At 35.8% G+C, this 20,039-nt stretch overlaps 1 protein-coding gene across 1 annotated transcript; it reads left to right on the top strand.

Annotated features, from left to right (window-relative positions):
• The first annotated feature begins 391 nt into the window (after positions 1 to 391).
• Positions 392 to 826, top strand: LOC118018761 (keratin-associated protein 21-1-like). Its single transcript, XM_035017502.1, has one exon. The coding sequence runs from the start codon at positions 392 to 394 to the stop codon at positions 824 to 826; it is 435 nt and encodes a 144-aa protein (XP_034873393.1).
• The last annotated feature ends 19,213 nt before the right edge of the window (positions 827 to 20,039 follow it).

Here is a 20,039-nt window from a genome sequence, read left to right as displayed (position 1 = left end):
AGGAAAGGACTAAAAAGATGCCAAGATGCTATGATGAGGATTATGGTGATGAGGGTGATGATGAAGAGGTTATTAATAGTAGTAAGTAGAACTTCGTGTTTAGTGAATGATTTCCAAGACGTTGAAAGAACAAAATAACAACCATATATTTATAGGTCAAACATATTTTGGTGATGTGATAGGTCATGGTCATGAAACACAATTATGGAAGCTGAAATTATGGTCCTATACGCTTGGGTGCTTAGAAAATGTATCTTTATTTGGTTTTAAGGCCGTAGATAATTCCTAGATTAGCAAGTAAATTAGAATATCCTAATAAAATTGTTGTACACAGAATGAGCTAATTTTAGGCAAATAGTTGTAAAATGAGAGAACAGAGCCCACGTGAGGTATGACCCATCCGCCCCTGGAAGTATATAAAGGTCCTGGAAGAGGGAAGGATATCCAGACTTCAGAAATACCCTCCTACACTTCTACTGAAACCTCACCTCCCAACACCATGTGTGGTAACTACTACGGAAACTCCTGTGGTGGCTATGGCTCCCGCTGTGGCTCTGGCTCTGGCTGTGGATATGGCTCCCGCTATGGCTGTGGCTCCGGCTGTGGCTATGCCACCGGCTGTGGCTATGGTTCCCGCTGTGGATATGGCTCCTACTGTGGCTATGGCTCCGGCTGTGAATATGGCTCCGGCTGTGGATATGGCTCCCGCTGTGGCTATGGCTCCGGCTGTGGCTATGGCTCCAGCTGTGGATATGGCTCCCGCTATGGCTGTGGCTATGGATCTAAATGTGGATATGGCAGTGGCTCTGGATCCTGTGGCTGCTAAACATTTTGGTATAGAACAGGATATTCCTCTTGCTGCTCATCATCGCTGCACATAGTACTGTGCCTTTCAAATGATCACTGCAAGTACAAGTCCAGTTGAAATCTCCCCATCCATGAACTTCATAGCAAAGTAAAGAATTATTACTGGCTGTCAGGAACCAGCTTTAACTTCAAAGAAGCTCTTTGCAGTTGATGGAGACTGAGTAGTTTCATCACATCACTGAAGACAGAAGATCTTATTCTGATCATTTTTCAAATGTAAATTCTTATATCTTTTTCTCTCTGTACTGTGGCTATTTGCACAAGCACAGGAGGACTATCCAATTGGAGTATCCTAAAATGGAACAAAAATAATAAAAGATTTTATTTAACTAAGAAGTCTGGTTTTCTTTATATCAGAGTCATGATTGATTTCAGAGTTTGTGGCCTCCTGGAAAAATGGGTGACCACAGCTTTGGATAAGTGTTTATTGATTGACTGAGTCTAAGTATTGGTTCTTTTACACATTTCTTAATCCATTGTATGTTCTTTCATTACATTACATCTAACCATAAACAAATTCAAGTTTCGTATCTTGTGTGGATAAAGGATTAGAACAGGGAGGTCAATGAGAAGTGGAATCTACTCATGAGGCTAGTGTTACTGGTCCAAGACAAAAGTGATTGGTTTGATCCCGGGTTTGAGTCTTGGTAATAAAGGGGCAATGATATTAATTTAAACAGCATTTTTTGAAATATGTGAAACAACAAATTTTGGAGTAAGCCAATTAAGGCTATTGCAACTGCTCAAGAAAATCAGTGATTGCCCCCTCTTGCTGTGTGACTTCTTTCTTTCTGTTCCCCACTCTTGCTGTGTGACTTTTATCCCAGATAAAAACACATTTGCCTACACCTCATTGACCATTACTGCGTTATGTGGCCACTCTCAGCTAATGGTGGGTAAAGGAAAAGGAGCTGTAGACAGAGGTTGTGCTGGTCAGCCAACAATGTGTGACAAAACCCCATAGGTCTTGAATATCAAGGGTAAAGGACAAAAGGTGGGGGAAGCAAAAAGTTAGGTAAATGGATATTTGTCTTTATAGCAATTTGAGTTTGGACAGGGGCACAACTGATGTCTTCACCTAAAGCTGGTCTTTGAGTATAGTGGGTTACACTTTATATAATCCCTGTTTATATCATGTTATTTGTCCACAAAGGGCTCTTTTTTCCAAACATATTTATCCTGTTATTTCTCTTTTATTTTCTTTCTCACTCCCATCCTGCATTTGCAGCCATCTTGTATTTTATATGCAGTCATTTCATTCCACAAAAGTTCAAGACAGTTGTTTATTATATTACATATTTTAATTTATATAAATGACATCTTTTTCTTTCTTTCTTTCTTTCTTTCCTCTTTCTTCACTCAGCATGATTTGTGTTGACAGATCCATCTGTGTTACTATGTGTGCATTTAGAATGTTATTTCTACTGCTGCATGATACTCTATATAGTTTATATATAAGATTTTTCTCATTCACTATTTCAGTGATTCACACAACTGTCCCCAGGTCCCCTTCACCACAACATTGCTACAATAAACACATGTTCCCTTGTGGGATCTGAATTGCTGGGGCACATTGTGTGTTTATACTTAATTTTACTAACTACTGCCAGGTTACTTTTTTAAAAAATTTGAGTATAGTTGACATACAATGTTATAATACTTTCAGGTGTACAACTTAGTGATTTGACAAGTTTAAACATTACGCTATGTTCACAAGTATAGCTACTGTCAGTCCCATTACATTGCTATTAAAACATCATTGACTGTATTCCTTAGGTTGTGTTTTTTATTCCCTTGACTTACTCATTCCGTAACTGGAGGACTGTATCACTCTTTCCCCTTCACCCATTTTGCCCAACCCCTCTGGTAACCATCAGTTTGTTCTCCCTACTTAGAGTTCTGATTCTGCTTTTTGTTTATTCATTTTTTTTTTTAGATTCCATTTATGAGTAGAATTATACGGTATTTGTCTTTCTCAGTCTGACTTATTTCACTTTGCATTAAACCCTCTAGGTCCATCCATGTGGTCTCAAATGGCACAATCTCAGCCTTTTTTATGGCCATGTAATATCCCACTGTTTATGTATGTATATGTATATGTGTATATACACACATACACACACACGTATATATATTATATATATACACCAATTTTCCTTATCCATTTGTTTTTTAATGGATACTTCTATGTCTTGCCTATTGTAAATAATGCTGCAATGAACAAGGGGTGCATTTAACTTTTCACGTTAGCGTTTTCATTTTTTTTGAGGTAAATACCCAGTAGTGGAATTATTGGGCATATGGTATTTTTATTTTTAACTTTTTGAGGAACCTCCATACTGTTTTCCACGGCAGCTGTACCAATTTACATTCCCACCACCAGTGCATGAGGGTTCCTTTTTCTGCACATCCTTGCTGACATTTGTCATTTCTTAGCTTCTTGATTTTAGCCATTCCAACAGGTGTGAGGTGATATCTTATTGCGGTTTTGATTTATATTGCTCTGATGATTAGTGATATGGTCTGTTGGCCATCTGTATATTTTCTTTGGGAAAATGTCTATTCAGGTCCTCTGCTCATTTCTTAATCAGATTTTTTTTTTTTCGTGTTGAGTTGTGTGAGTTTTTTTATATATTTTGGATATCAACCTCTTATCAGATATATCATTTGCAAATATCTTCTTCCATTCAGTAGGGTATCTTTGTTTTGTTGATGGTTTCCTTTGCTGTGCAAAAGCCAGGTGACTTTTTAGAATGTTGACACCAGTCCAAAACCCTAAAATTGCAGTTATGTCCTCACATCTATGCCAAAACTTGGTATCATCTAACCTTCTAATGTTTGCTTGTTTGATAAGTGAAAGTGATATCATCTTGTTGTTTTAATTTATATTTCTCTGATTACTAAAAAGTTTGAATATTTGTATTTTTTCAAATATATGTTAAACTTTGTTTCTTACTTCCATATCCTTTGCGTATTTTTTCATTGGGGTTTCTGTCTTTTCTTACTGATTTGTAGGAGTTCATTGTATATTCGTCATATTATTCCCTTGTCATTTTTTACACATTGCAATTATCATCTAAATGCTCATTTGTCTTTGTCCATAGTGTGCATAATGGAAGATTATTAATCCTATGATTTGTAATTTTGAAATTTTATCTAAGAAGACCTATCTTACCTTTATGTCAAAGATGTTCCACATTACTTTTAAAGTTTTGCATTTTCCTTTTAGATAATTAGTTCACATGAAATCTATCTTTATGTTTTGCTTCAGCTTTATTTTTCACTGTATTGAGCCAGTTTCTCCAATACCAACTGTAAGACAGCCCATCTTTTGTTAGTGATCAGTGGTACACTTACTATATATTGTTTTTACGTGTATGAGTCTATGAACTCTCTGTCATGTTCTCTCTACACTTATGTCTTTTCACATATTTCAAAAGCTTTTTTTAATGGCAGAAAATTAGGTTTATTCTGCATGTTTCTACTGAAGAGAACTAGATACAATGGGTAGAATGTAAAGACAAAGAGACTTCATAAGAAATTTTTCTAATGGTTAGAGGAATGTGAAAATGCAATTGGCAGTCTTATAGGTATCCTCATCCAGAAGTTGTTCAAGAGTTTGGATCTCTTCTTATTGGAGAGATGAGTAAATCTGTGCATTCAGAACATGAGCTTAATTAATTGATTCAAATCATTCACTTCTACTTTGAAATTTAGAAATACTGTAAGCAAAGAATAATTTAAGGTGAGGTTCAGGCAACTGGGTAAGGAGAATATGGCCAGGAAAGCCAGAAAAATAATGCCCCATTCTGTAACAGAAACAGGAAGAAGAGTATTGGTTTGAGGTGCACTTTTGAAACCTTCATTTTGAGTCAGTATTTCTGGATTTCTATAACTCTGTGCAGATGATCCCTAGAGCAGGGAAAAGAGAGAGAGCAGATTTAGTAAGGCCTTTGCAGAAGAACTCATGACTGTGGTCAGGGATTAATGTGATGATGTATAATCTCGTCTAGTTCTAGGAGGGGTACTGAGATCTACTCATATTGAATTGCTGAGAGATTATGAGATATGATGTGGGTGATAATAGTTCAGTTGCCTTGAGAAACAGACATCATTACTGTAACCATTCAAAGACAAATGAACTAATCATCCACCAGCAGTACATATACAGAATGGCAAAGCACTTTGCTACTTATTAGCTTTGTTACTTTGATTTAGTAATGTAACCCCTCCTTAAAAATCAATTTCTTTATATGTAACTGTGGATAAAATATCTTCCCAATATTGGGGGTGGTTTAGACATAATATTTTCAAAGGCAATTTACACAACATAAACCACTGTAAAAAATTGTTAGAATGAATTTCTTTGCTCTATGGGAGGTTGCAAAGAGAAAGCAGTAATCAGAGCTTTAAAAGGTTAATTGATATATTTATCACACAACTCTGAGACATATTCCCTGTAATTAGTGATAGATATTTTATAATCAACATTTTTTTTTATAATCAACATTTTTACTCATTTAACTCTCCAGTTGCAAGATTTTAAATTCTGAATATATTAAAAAATAGTCACAGTCTCAGACATAATCTGTTCTACGATGCTAATCTTTTTGGAGATACCAAAGTTTGAAATAAGGAACTCAACTGTTTTCCATATTGAAACCATAGAATATTTCCAAGCCAAAAGTTTTATAGGTACGAGTGTATGCTTTCCATAATTACTGAACTGAATATGTTATGATGCCAAGTCCAATGAATTGCTATAGTATTCTGAGTAACAATTTGTTATACAAAATGCTTCACTCACTTTATAGTTGGTTTAACATTAGGATAATTAATTTTCTCAGGATTTGGTTCTCTCTGCTTTCTTCATTAATGTTCAATTAATAGAGGGGCACCTGGGTGGCACAGTCAGTTAAGCTTCTGACTATTGGTTTCAGCTCAAGTGGTAACCTCAGGGTTGTGAGACTGAGCCCGGCTTTGGGCTCCATGCTCAGTGTGGAGTCTGCTTGAGATTCTCTCTTCCTCTCCCTCTGCCCTTCCCACTCATGCTCTCTCTCAAATAAATAAAATAAATCTTAAAGTTCAGTTAATAGAGATTGAACAGCTACATGGGGTACATATTATCACACACATTTTCAGTTGATGTTCAATTACTTAAGAACATTGCTTAAGGTTATAACTGGTGGAGCCAGGATTCTGATCTGGGTCTCCCTGATTTCAAAAGGTTTTCCACATCATATAGATTTGTGAATTAACCTGGAAATGAGTAATGTAATCCAGTTTTTAAAAGAAGCAAAGGCTGTTGGCCATCAATACTTGATTAAAAATCAGATATAGAAAGTAGCATGGGATCCATAATGAGAAGCTGGGATGAGACTTCATTGACTATTTTTGTAGGTGATATGACATTACCTAAGGGGACTATAAAGAACCTGGAAAGATTCTGTATTAACAAAAAATGCTATGAAACACTGGAATATTTTTGGTTTAAACTTTGAATCAAAATTTTCTAGGAAGACAACAAGTTCTGAAACTAGAACAGCCAATTTTTGGAAAACTGTTTTTTTTTGCAATCTTGGGATGGGGCAATAGAAGTGATCATAACTAAAGAGATAAAAGGGCTCTAAAATGGAAAAAAAACCATGTTCCTTAAATAATGGCAATTTAAAAATTGTGGTAAAGGCTGAGAAATAAGGATTTGAAAATGTCAGAAAATTACCACTTGGGGTCTTTTGAAGACATGAGAATGAGCACTAGTAGTCAGAAATTTAAATTTACTCTAAAAGACTTGAAATGCAACAAGAATTTAAATCAACGTAACTAAAACACAATTGCATATTTTGTCATGAAAATTTATCATTGAGGACATATTTTGAGATCAGTAGATTTCTGTAGTGGAAATGCAAATGTTTTTTGAAATCAATATTATATGGCAAACAAAATGCCACTATCCTTGATCAAAGCACAGAGCTTTTTAAGAGCACTTGACTGTTTTCTGGAAATTTTCATATCCCACCCTTTCTCAAGAGCCAAGGGCTTTAAATGACATAGAAGCTATTGATATTGGTGCTGACTGTATACATACATGAGAAAAAGTGTTTGAAATAATTGAATAACTCTTACCTAAAAATACTTGAAATGCAAAATAGGAAAGCCATTTAAATATAGTATAGCAGTTTAACAACAACAACAAAGCAAAGTATTTTATCTACAGCAGCCAAATAATAAAACAGTTTCAGTTAAAATGAGGGAGCAGTTGGAGTTGGTAGCTATCATAATCATCACCAAGTATAGAAAGGGAAGAAAATAACAGGTAAAAACATTGGGGAAAAAAATGATCTTTTTGATGATTATATTCTTGTGTACAGAGAAAACTCAAGATACTAAAGTCAAAAAAATACTAAAATTAATCAGGAAATTTGTAAGATATATGAGACACCAAAAATATGTTAAAAAAGACATTCTAATTACCCAGATTTAGAAAATGCTGAGAATAATTTTTATAATGTCATATAACTCTAAAATTCTCAGGAGAAAAACAACAAGAAAGATGCAAAAACCTACTTGAAGAACACTATAATAGAATATCTAATTAAAGAAAAATGTCTGAAGAAATGGAAATGCAGATCTTGTCTTCAATGGGAATACTTATCATAAAATGTAAATCTTCCAAATTAATATCTAAATTAAGATGTCTAGTGGATTCTTCATTGAATACAGTTATTCCAAATGTGTGTAACATACATTCCTAATACTAGCCAAGATAAAAAGGAAAAACAATATGTTTTTGGTTTAAGAATAGAAAATAGAAGAAAGGAATATGATAAAGAATTTAGAAATATAAAGTATATTTGAATATGTAATATGTGATAAAATTTGTAGTACAATACGGTGAAAAATTGATTTCACAAATAGAGCTAATACAACAGGCTATCCATCTAAAAAACAATAAATGTTGACCTTCAATTATAATTACACTACCTAAAATGATATTCTGAAAGGATTAAAGATCAAACATAAAAAAGTAACAACACAACAAAGCCTTGCAAAATAGAAAAATCAAAGAGAACACATATATAATCTATAGAAAATGGATACCTTTACCAAGAGCAGAGAGCTAGAAGCTATGACTGAAAAAATAGTTGAGCAAAACTGAAGACAACAAACAGATGTGAATATCTTCATATTATACAGAAAACCTACAAACCAATAGCATATTAAGCAGAGGAAATAAGTAGACTCCACATAAGAGAAATACAAATGTCAAAACATATTAACAGGTATTCAAATTCTATCATAGCCAGAAGAATTAAAAATCAAAACCACCAAAATATTGTTTTTATCAGGTGAATAACTTTTTTTTAAATTAAGACTTTATTTTTTAAGGAAAGTTGTAGATTCATAACAAAAATTGATGGAAAGGGACAGATTTCCCATATGCCCACTGCCCCCATGAATACAAATCAAGTTTTTACACCTGTTGCTGGCAGGGAAGTAGGGAAATGAATGCACTCATGCAGTGTTGATGGAAGTGGTTCTCCTGGCTCCCGTTAAGACTGTGGGGAAGGAGCCTGATGCTGTGCCTATAGGTCTGGTTGCTATGACTACAGACCATCCAGTGACCAAAGGGGCCATTTGTCTTTCTCTTGGATTGCGACTTTCAAAACACTCCACACATTTTGACATTATCTTCTAAGATATATTTTTCCTTCCATGGCCTAGTATTTAATGCCCTTCCTCTCAATACAAGTTTGCAAGTCCCTTCTAAATATTTTGATGTTAAGTGCTTGCTTATCAACAGAAAGATTTCAGGTTTTAGAGTCTCTCTCTCTCTATTTCTTTATTATGTTATGTTAATCACCATACATTACATCATTAGTTTTTGATGTAGTGTTCCATGGTTCATTATTTGCATATAACACCCAGTGCCCCATGCAGAACATGCCCTCTTTAATACCCATCACCAGGCTAACCCATGCTCCCACCCCCTTCCCTAGAGTCCATATATTTTTAGAAGACCTAAAAATTCAAAAATGTATACATTCAGAAAAATAACTCTTGTATTTGTTGATTCTGCTTTGTCATTGTGATGTCAGGCGTACTCTAGGAACAGCAGCTTAGAATGAGGTTCCTAATACAGCTTTCTTTGCCATATGAGGTCTGTTTTAAAATATGTAGCAGAACTAATTTATTGGCTATAATCTTTGGGTTATCTTTTGTAAACCAAGCAACTATAGTATTGTTTTGGTTTAGGTCAAATCAAACATTTATTCTCAAGCATTTCAAAAACAAGTTTTGTTTAATTCTTTTTTTTTTTTTTTTTTTTTTAGTTTTAATTCTTGACACTCAAAAATAAGCAGGCACACTTCTGTATCCACAGTAGGTTTTGCATAGGGAGAAGCAGTGGGTCTTTCCATTTGTTGTACTTTGATTTTTATGTTGGCAGCTTTTGTGATAAGAGTTAATAGCTCACAGACACATTTGGTATGCTTTGGGGGGGTGATGGTATTATAGTGGCAATATCATTTGAATTGTTTACCCTCAGAGGTCTAGCAAATCACCTCAACCAAATATTTATAAATTTGTGGTTTCTAACAAGGTCCCCGGGCTTCTCCATTAATTTAAAAAATTCAAGTTTTGTTCATATATAATACAACTAGAGTTTTCGACAAATGTCTTTGGCATATTTGGAAAAACTTCAAAGCACTGAAGGAAAGGAAAAGGGAAGTATTTTGTGCAAGAGGGTGGTGGAATGGCAGACTTCAAAGCAAACATGAAGATGAAGGTATTTGACTATTGCCAAGAAAACAAGAGGGACTTAATGAAAGAGCAGCCAAAGAGAAATACCCAACTGTCCAATTAAATGTTACCCAGGAGATGATGCTTTCCAACATCAACATAAGTGGTATTTCTAAAGAAAACAATTCAAAATAAGAAAGAAAATTATTCAAAGGCACAGTAAATGAAACTTCCAGTAAGCCGAAGAAATCAAATCTACTGATAACAAGTGCTGTAGGTGCTCACCAAGATGAAAGGAAAGTGGTAGCAACAAGGCAAAACTAGGTGGAATTATTAAACTTTAAGGATAAACCTAGACTTCTACATGGGATGGGCAGAAGAAATGTCCCCCAAAGAGAACAAAAACGATTTCTGTTCTTCGATATCTCTTCCACACCTGGGACACCAGAAGAAAGTAGAACACTGATTATAATACTTTGAGGGAAAGAGTTGCTAAATCAAGAATTTAACCCCTCCATCCCAATATTGTCCCATGGGTAGAGAGATAATAGGAAAGGACTTTCATATACACAAAGATTCAGAAAGGAGATCATTAATGTATCTTTGATGGAAGCAAAACAAAACCAAATAAAATTACTTGAAGATGTAGATCAGCCAACTCAGGATTGAATAAAAAAAATAGTATATAAAGAGGGAAGTTTTCATCCCAGGGAGTAATGGTAAACACTGAAAGCGTTTAAACATATAATTTGGTATAAATAAAATATGCCTAAAATTGAATGAAGATATTAAATACTAAGAGTGAAAAAAATTTAGAAAACTAGGAAAATGTTCACTGATTAAAAAACTAAAAATAAGAGCCATTTGAGGAGTTTGGAAATAAAAGAAACCATGGGCTATAAAGTAAAATAAAGACAAAGACAAAAGCAAAGCACAAATACAAATATACATTTTCCATGAGATCCACATGTAAAATAAATCAGAAGTTCAAAACTCAAAGGAAGTGTAAAGTTGGTCATCAAATGGACACAAATATAAAAGTGTTTGCAAGACCAATATAAACTTTAAGCAAAGGTAACATGCAACAGCTGTAAAGGAGATGTACATTTTATGGATATGAATTTAAACAAGTGACAGTACTGAAACCTTTAGTCAAAACTAAAGAAAATATTGTATCTAGAAGTTGACAGGCAGTCAGTCCTACAGTGGAACTAATTTTCCCTTTTAGTCCTTGAAAGATCATGTTGGTCACAGATAAGTGGAAGATGAAAAAAAATATCAAGAGCTATATCGTAAACTCTATCCACTACAGAGTCATCTTTTTAAGTACCCGTAAATGTTTTTAAGATTTGAATACCAATATATTCTAGAAGGTAAAATTAGTGTAGGTCACAGATACCGACAATACTATTACAAAGCTAGAAATAAATAGCAGAAGTAAAATCATATTAAACAGGGCCAAAGTAAATAATTTTGCAGTCAAAGAAGAAAATATTAAATCATATTTGAATTAAACAAATAAGAATACATATAAAAACCCCTGGGATACTGTTAAAGGTGTATGTAGAGGAAAGTTCATAGAATTAAGCACTTTTGTTACATTCTTGATTACGTAAGAGTGAAAATGGACATAAAAGCGTTGTATTTAAAAAGAACCCCGGAACAAACATAAGGAAGGCAGGAAGGATCTAGTTGTATTATATATGAACAAAACTTGAATTTTTTAAATTAATGGAGAAGCCCGGGGACCTTGTTAGAAACCACAAATTTATAAATATTTGGTTGAGGTGATTTGCTAGACCTCTGAGGGTAAACAATTCAAATGATATTGCCACTATAATACCATCACCCCCCCAAAGCATACCAAATGTGTCTGTGAGCTATTAACTCTTATCACAAAAGCTGCCAACATAAACCAAATTATATGTTTAAACGCTTTCAGAAAATAATGAAATAGAAAATCAAGAAGCAGTAGGGTTGAAAAAATCCAAAAGCTCATTGTACCATGAATAGATCAAGGAAAATAAAAGAGGCAAGAACAGAAATGAGGGATGAGGAAGAGGACAAAGCTAGCAGATGTAGTTAAACTTATGGGGTGATATTTTGTATTGATTTATGTTAAAAATGTTTAGATCTGGAAGAAAATTTATTATTTTCTTGGAATTTCTGAATTTTGCTAAAAAAGAGCAATATGTAATTTAATATCTATGCAATTATTGAGGAAATTGTTCAACATCCACTCACTCCTTAAAGCTATCCAGATAGCATCAAGGACAGCCACTCAAGACTAAGGAAGAGACAATTTTGAAGAGTTTAAATAATCTATAGATCATAGAAAAAGTTAAGAAAGCTTCAAAACTTGTCAAATAGAACACAGAAATAATATTTTCACTATTGAGGCAAAATGTAGAATATTAACAAATACAATTACAACTGTATTTTATAAGCCCCTTGACTAAGTGGTGTTCATTCTTGGATGGCTAGGGTAATATTATGAATTCATGTGGATTCATTTAAAGGAGATGAAATTATATTAATGTTGGAAAAAGATTTGATAAGAAAGTTATTGGTAAAATTGGTGAAGAATATCTTTTTTAAAGCAAATTTTAGCTGAAGAGTATCTTTCTCTAAACAAATTTTAACATCAAATTTATTGTTGAAACCCTAAAAAATTCCCACAAATGAGTTACAATGGTGTCCACAATTACCATTGTTTCTTTTAGCATTACTAGGTAATAAAATAAAATAATGAATGAGAACTAATATAATCTACAGATGAATTGGCTGTGGACTCAGAAGACCTAACAGAACCACCAAAAAATGTTTCAAATAAATATGAATTTAGCATAGGAATCAGCTGTAAGTAAATATATGCAAATAAATACCAATGAAATCTGGTAGAGAATATAGTAGAAATAGAGTGATGTAAGGAGAGCTGAGGGTCACCCACTTACTCTATACCAGAGGCTCCCAAACTTTAGCGTGTGTAATGATCTCCTGGAAAGCTTGCTAGCACAAGGTTGCTGGACCCCACTTGCAGGGAGGCTGATTAGATCTGGGTGGGGCTTGAGAATTGCATTTCTAAAAAAGCTCCCAGGTGATCCTAATGCTGCTGGTTTCTGCACTACATTTGAGTAGCCTTCTATTCTGTGGCGCTGAAAAGTTACATTCCACAAGAAAAATCAAACCTTGTAAAATCTTCACCACCCCTTTACTTCTGCTGCCCCCGTGAAGCACACTCCAAACCCCTGAATCCTACTCCCTGGGTGGAGCTTTATAATCCTTTTTTTTTTTTAAGATTTTTATTTATTTTCTGATAGAGACAGACAGCCGGAGAGGAAACACAAGCAGGGGGAGTGGGAGAGAGAGAAGCAGTCTCCCTACTGAGCAGAGAGCCCGATGTGGGGCTCGATCCCAGGACCCTGGGACCATGACCTGAGCCAAAGGCAGACGCCTAACGACTGAGCCCCCCAAGTGCCCCCATAATCCAGCATTTATCTGTCTCCCAACTCTCCTAGGACAGGCCCACCTGTTTCTTCCCAACCCACAGGTAGTCAGCAAGAATAAAAGGTCTACCATTATCTCTAAGTCAGTAACACTGTCTTCCCTAAAACTTGGAGGAGAAGCGTGGAAGGATGAGGAATTGGGAAGAGAAAGAAAAAGGGAAAGAAGGAAGAAAAGGTAGAAGGGAAGAGAGGGAGGAGAGGCAGTATTTTAGAGAAGGACAAATGAAGCCTGAGATGCAGTCAAACTATTGTCAGAGGAGTTTTCTTATTCGAAACTTCTCAGGATCGCCTCTAGTTCTGTGCTCTGACCACACCTCCCCGCCCCCTATTTATTGGCCATTTTCTCATCTATTACAGTATCAGACTCACCTGATGATTGCATTTGTAGGACAGGCTGGGGAAGGTTTCCTTTAGATAAATGATTCTCAAATCTGAATGCACATCAGGTTTACCTGGAGAGCTTTTATTAAATGCCAATGCTTGGACCCCATCCCTGAGATTTTGATTTAATTGGGCTGGGGTGAGACTGTTGGTATTTTATAAAAGCTTCCCCAGGAAATTTAACCCACCTCCATGATTGAGAAAACATTCCCTATCACCTCAAAGCCTGCTAAGAAAAATTATGCCTCAGACCAGGAATTGAGGACTCCCTTTTGAAGAAAAGGGAAAATCTCTTTTTCTTTACTGCCACCTGGAAATACATACTTTCCATTTGATTGAGACTAAATTCAAGAGTCCCTCTGTTATTAAATATATCTAGAGAACCTGAATTACCCTATAATAGCTGCTGAGAATTCAAGTGGTCTACCATATACATTGATTAATTTTATGGGTCCGTTTGGTTAGGCTACAGAGCCCCTATATTCAGTTAAACACCAGTCTAGATGTTTCTGTGGCAGTATTTTTTAGATGAGATTAACATTTAAATTAGTAAACTGTGAGTAGAGCAGATTACCTTCCATAATGTGGGTGGGCCTCATTCAATCATTTGAAGGCCACAAAAGACTGAGGTCCACCAGAAGAGAGAATTCTGTCTCTAGACTGCCTTTGGACTCAAGCTGCAGCATTAACTCTTCCCTATGTCTCCAGTCTGCTTTGCAGATTTCTCTTGTGACAGCCCCTAAGTCGTGTGATCAATTCCTTAAAATAAATCTCTTTCAGACCTCCTACTGTATCCTACATATATCATATATATATCTCCCATTATATCTTATATATATACACCTTTGTATCTCTTCTGTTACATCCTATATATATGATATAAGATTTATCTTATATTGTAGCCTATATATATCATCTCCCTAACTACCTACTTATTTATCTACTTGTCTATCTCTAGTTTGTTCTGTTTCTGTGGAGATCTGTGAGTAATACATGATCCAATTAGGTGGAAATGAAAGTAAGTGCTAAGTCTCTGGGGTACATGGCTTCCCTTTGTGCAATTTTGGCCCTTGGGCAGATTACTGATCCACACTGAGCTCTCCAAATTATCCTTAAAACCTTCTGAGCATGTAATGGCTTCCTCAGCATCAGTGTCTGCAGTCTCTGTTCCAGATCTCATCCCTAATCAGAGCCCCAAAGATGAGGTTATCCATAAGGAGTGGTGGATGGGCACCTGAAATCTAATGTTTCGGTCTTAAAACCTGTCCAAATATTCAGAAGTATGTGGCAGCTAGACTGAGTTTTCCACAATAACTTTTGTACTTTAGATTCCACTTTGCGCTGCATGATAAGTCAGTTTTGAGGGGGAATAAGGCAAAAGTTGAAAGAAACATGGAATATTAACCTTCACTGCAAAACCTTTTAGATTCAGAAGAATGATTGCACTGTTTCCATTATTACCTAAAGCTTTGTGATTCACAAAAAGTACATTGCTAATCACCGTTTGCCTTGTTTTAAGCAGGTCAGAATGTTCTCAAAAATAAAAGCTTGGTAAATTAATCATTTATGTCACCCAGTGCTATTTTGTCTAGAAATGCTGCTCTGGCAACTAGATGATTGATCCACAGTGGTTCTTCTCAAATGACAGTGTGTATCACAATCACTCCGAGGGCTTGAAAAACACAGATTTCTGGGCCTCACCCATAGAGTTTCTGACTTAGTAGGTCTGGGGTAGAGTCTGGAAATTTTTGTTTTTGACAAGTTCTCAGGTGATGTTGATGCTGCTGGTCCATGAACCACATTTTCAGAAACTCAGGCTCTCAAACAAGGTGCAATCAAACAAATGAATTAGTGGCAACACTGCTTCCACCTGCGTTTAGCACATGATCAACAGGGATTCATTGAGCACTTACTATGTGCTTGATCACTGCTGTGATAGTTGCTGCCATGAAAGAAATTAAGCACATATTTGGAGAATCAACACTAACACCTCCAGAAAAACACTTGGTGGCTAACAGTGATGTGACACAAACAAGAAGGTTGGCAGGTGTTCAGAGACCTCTGGTAACCACAGAAAGATTCTGTAGAGGGGGAAAATTGAATTGGGCTTGAATAACTGGCCCAATAGATAAGAGAAGAAGGAAAAATGCAAGGGGGGAGCAACAACATGGGGACTATGTGGGGACTGAGGCAGAGATGCAAATGACATTAAATTAGTTGTCTAGGCTGGAAAATGGTGTCTTGAATATGGATGAATTTAAAATAAATAAATAATTTGTTGAGTACCATGACTTAGTGTGGTGAGCAGGTTTAGAATGGTTGCTGAAGAGTTACATTATAAAAGATCTGTGATCCAGGCAGAAGATTCAGAATTAGCACAGTATGAAATCCAGAACCTTAAGCAGAAGGAATCAGTGATAGGAAATATAAATTTAGTAACAATGTGTAGAATAGAATGGAGTGGGGAAATGCAAGATGTCTTGAGTGCCTGGAGCCACATGTCCACTGGGAGATCCACGAATGAGGATATTGGGGCCAGAATCAGGCTTGTTGAAATAAGAGAGTGACATGTCCAATGGGCAAGGATTGGGTTTAGTGACACAAATGAGTAAAAGGGGCACTTTATGTTGAACCTGGGTAATCATGAGGAGAGGCAGTGCTACTAACAGGCAGAAATATTTTCAGAAGTCAGTTTTGTCACAGATTTGAGGTCATGATAACATCCAAGAAGGGAATCTTCTAGCTGAGACTTGTAGATTGGAGGAGAGTACATGACTTACCAATTTGGAAGCGACTAATCTGACTAATTTGTTATTTAAAGCTATAAGCAGGGAAGAAAACATTTAGTCATACCCATATTTATCCCATAAGTTTTAATTGAGCACTTTCTGTAAGCCGGCCACTGTGTTAGGAGCACAAAACAGAATTTAATGAGAGAAATCAGAGGAAGAGAATGAGGGAGTAAGGTCAAGGAATTGCATCTTGGAAGACTCCTGTAGTTGAGTTAGGATGAAGGCAGAATTGTGAATGAAGAAAACCTCTCTCTCAAGGGAAAGTAGCAGAAGGAGAATGAAGATGGTATTGGAAAGGGTTTGAAATAGAATGTGATTAATTGTGGGGAATTCAGCTGAGGCTGAGAAAAATAAAATCGGGAAATCCACTAGGCTTGGCAACCAAACCAAACCAAACCCAAGTCCCACAAACATCAAAAATCTGTTAGAGAGGAGGGGCACCTGGATGGCTCAGTCAACTGAGTGTTGGACTCTTGGTCTCAGCTCAAGTCTTGATCTTGGAGTCATGGGTTTGGGCCCCGAGTTGGGCATGGAGCCCACTTAAAAAAAAAAAATCTCTTAGAAAGGAGTAGTCAGGAGAAGAAGGTGGAGTTGAGACAGATGAAGAAGGAGCCAGAGAGAAGTAAAAGTGGAAACAAGGTAGGATGCCACACTGATGGATGGCTAAGGATTATAGGGAAGAAAAAACGAGCTCACCCTCTAAGATGGAAGGGAAGCACAAAGGAGATATGATTTATTTTCAATGCAATCATCCTCTTTCAAAATTAAATGCATTTATTTACATAAATCTATAATCATTAAATATTTCTTGCCCATGATGTAATCTACTATAATTATATGTGCATTTTAAAGTACACATTTAATGAACACTGACTTTGAACTAACGGAATTTCCATTAATATTATGATAGTATTGGATTTTTATGTGGCTCTTCAGTAGCATTGTTTAGATTAAATCTAATAAATTACAAAGTATCTAGTGGGAAAATAAATTGCTCATTTTCTATTTTCCCTTTAATTTTTTTGTTTTGTTTTTGTGGACAAATGAAAGTTAATATTCACACTTTGTTTCCCCCAAGTTGGAGAAATTTTCATGGGGAATGGAGAGTGTAGGAGGTAAGCAACTTTCAGGGAAAGAAATGATTTCCAGATCTGATGATGTTCCAGGTGTAGAACAAAAGCATGGATTCAAGAAAAAAAATTGGTTTAAAGAATCAATAGTATATTTGGTAAGAAGTAGAAAATAGGTGGAAGAAGACTATAAAACTTAGTTTTATCATCACATGTTTGGCGAATTTATTAGTGGTTTTATGGAGAGGGCTGTTGTGGTAAAAGAAACAGGTGTGTTTTACAAATGAAAGATTGGGGGTACAAAAGTTCTGAATTTTAGTTAAGAGTGGCAAAAAAAAATCATCATTTATAATTAACACAAGGGCACTGGTACAAAAATGAAAAGGAGAATATGAGGAAGATGAACAATAATGTAGTAAATTTTTCATTTTATTGAATGTGGTGAATTTTTACTAATGAAGAGTTGGAAGTACTGATGTAATAATATATTATCAATAATTGGGAAATTAAATAGAAATTTCTAGAAGACTAAATGAATGTTCATACAGTAAGGAAATACTTTCCAGAACAACTGAGCATTTTGGGGATGGGGAAAAACAGCAGCCACAATTCCTTATAGGTACAGGGAAGTCCAAAATCCAAAAAGGAATAGATACTAAGTGAATAAAATCCTAGGACAGAAGAATTCCACAAAACAAGCATTTGCTGCAGTTCTAGTGTCCTTAAGGCATTGCACGAGGCAAGATGGTTTCCAAAGTATAAAAGGCACAGAACAAAATCAAACCCAAACAAAACCTAGAAATAAGAGTAGGGTCCTCCTCTTTAAAAGCCTTACACATGTTGCAGTCAGTAACATAAGACTCTTATCCAAACAAAGAAACAAACACACGATATGTCTTAATACAAATTATTTGCTGCAAAAAGTGGTTCAAATAAAGTACCCAATCTCAGCTTCAGATTATCTAATGAAAACTCAGCCCTCACCCGGCATCTGAAACAAGGGTTTTTAACTCTCATGGTCAAATAAATACCATACTGAGGTTGAGTTGATACTAATTTGGTAAAGGGTTGATTTGGCCCAATCAAAAGTTTATTTTGAAAATATTCATTTTAATCCAGGGAAAATTGCCTCCTAAATGGTTATTTATTTAAAAAGTAACCCGTATGACTTATTTGACCTGTTCCCCAGTGCTGTGTAAAAATGCCAGTAGTTTCCTTTCAAAAAATGCTTGTACACTCCTAAGATTTTCATATTCTAACATCCTCTCTAAAATAGCACCTTTCAAAAGAACTTAGTTAATTCTCCGCTTGAAAGTTATTTTTACTGCACAGATATGTTAGTTTGTCAAACAATGTCAGGCTGATTCTCTTTATACAGTGGTTCTCCTGAGGACGTAAAAATGCTCCCAGTTGCATTTCAGTTGGTATTCCTATTTATAGTCCTGGCATGTAGGAGGTTCTCAAGTAAAATTTAAGGAATAAATGCAAATGGTGTATATTGTAGAAGGGACTTTATTGTATAGCATTTGACAGAGCATTTTTCATATTGGAAACTGGTTCTTTGGAACACCTTTTAATACCTGCCAGACCCAGGGTTCCTGGATACATGGATGCTTACAAAGACTGCCCCAAATCCAATACAATCAGGGCAAATACTCAAGGAAAGGTTTTTGCTCAAGAGTGACTTAGCAAATAATGGTTTCAAAGAAATAGGACATGACTAAGTGATCGGGACAAAGGATAATAATTGCTATATCTCGAAGTAGCAACCTGATTATGTCATTCATTTGCTCAGAGATTTCTCTCGTTCTCCATTCCCTGTAGAGTACATTCCATACCTCTTACCTTGATATTCAAATAGCTTTATTATTTGGCCCAGTATATCAGACTCTATTTTTTGTTTCTCCCCCCGCCAGGGAAGAATGTAGAAAAATAATCACTGCCCTTGCAGAGTCTGTGTTCTCGTGGGAAGAACAGACAATAAACAAAAGAAATGAGTGCAACACGAGTGGGTATAGGGTGATAAAGGCTATGAAGAAATGTTAAGTAGGGGTGGTAGATAGATGGAAGGTAGCAGTTATAAATAAGGATCTTCAGGGAAGTCCTCTACTACATGGTGACCTTGAACACGACCAGGAGGTGGTGAGGGACTGAGTTGCATAGATACACGAAGTAAAATTTGCAGGCAGAATTACAGCAATGATGAGAGCCCTGAGTGGACTGTGGTTGGAGTGTTTTGAGACCTAAGTCATGTGATTTCTCTTTACTTTCTCGCTACTTCTGTGTCACTTTCTATTTCCAGTAACTCATCCAGTCAGTTTGCAATTTGATTGTCTATGTACTTTTCAACCTCACTAAGTTGGAGGTTCATTGAAGGTCTGTTCTGGGTTTTATTCATCTTTTTATTTTCAGTGTCTAGAGTCATTTTTTTTTTTTTTTTAAGCTCTCAATAAATATTAATTGAATTGAATGCATATTTCTCAATTTACCTTTCCCTCACCCATCCCCTCCTGAGCACAGTTGTAAACTTTATGATAATAATGACAGCACCTGACAAGGTAGGGATTCCTGAAGCTCCAAGCTTTCTCTAGGAACCTGAGATGGATCTTTATAGAGGATGGGAGATTCTCATTGTTTTGGGTAAGAGTTGGGGGTTACTTTTCTGCAACTGAAGGATTTTC

This window comes from Mirounga leonina, unplaced genomic scaffold (assembly GCF_011800145.1).
Source record: "Mirounga leonina isolate KUSES-001 unplaced genomic scaffold, KU_Mleo_1.0 Mir_172, whole genome shotgun sequence".
Classification (NCBI taxonomy): domain Eukaryota; kingdom Metazoa; phylum Chordata; class Mammalia; order Carnivora; family Phocidae; genus Mirounga; species Mirounga leonina.
This window is presented reverse-complemented; position numbering and strand designations above follow the sequence as displayed.

Bases quoted from the DNA above. Each gene is read 5' to 3' on its own strand.
- LOC118018761 (XM_035017502.1), top strand. From the start codon at position 392: ATGACCCATCCGCCCCTGGAAGTATATAAAGGTCCTGGAAGAGGGAAG.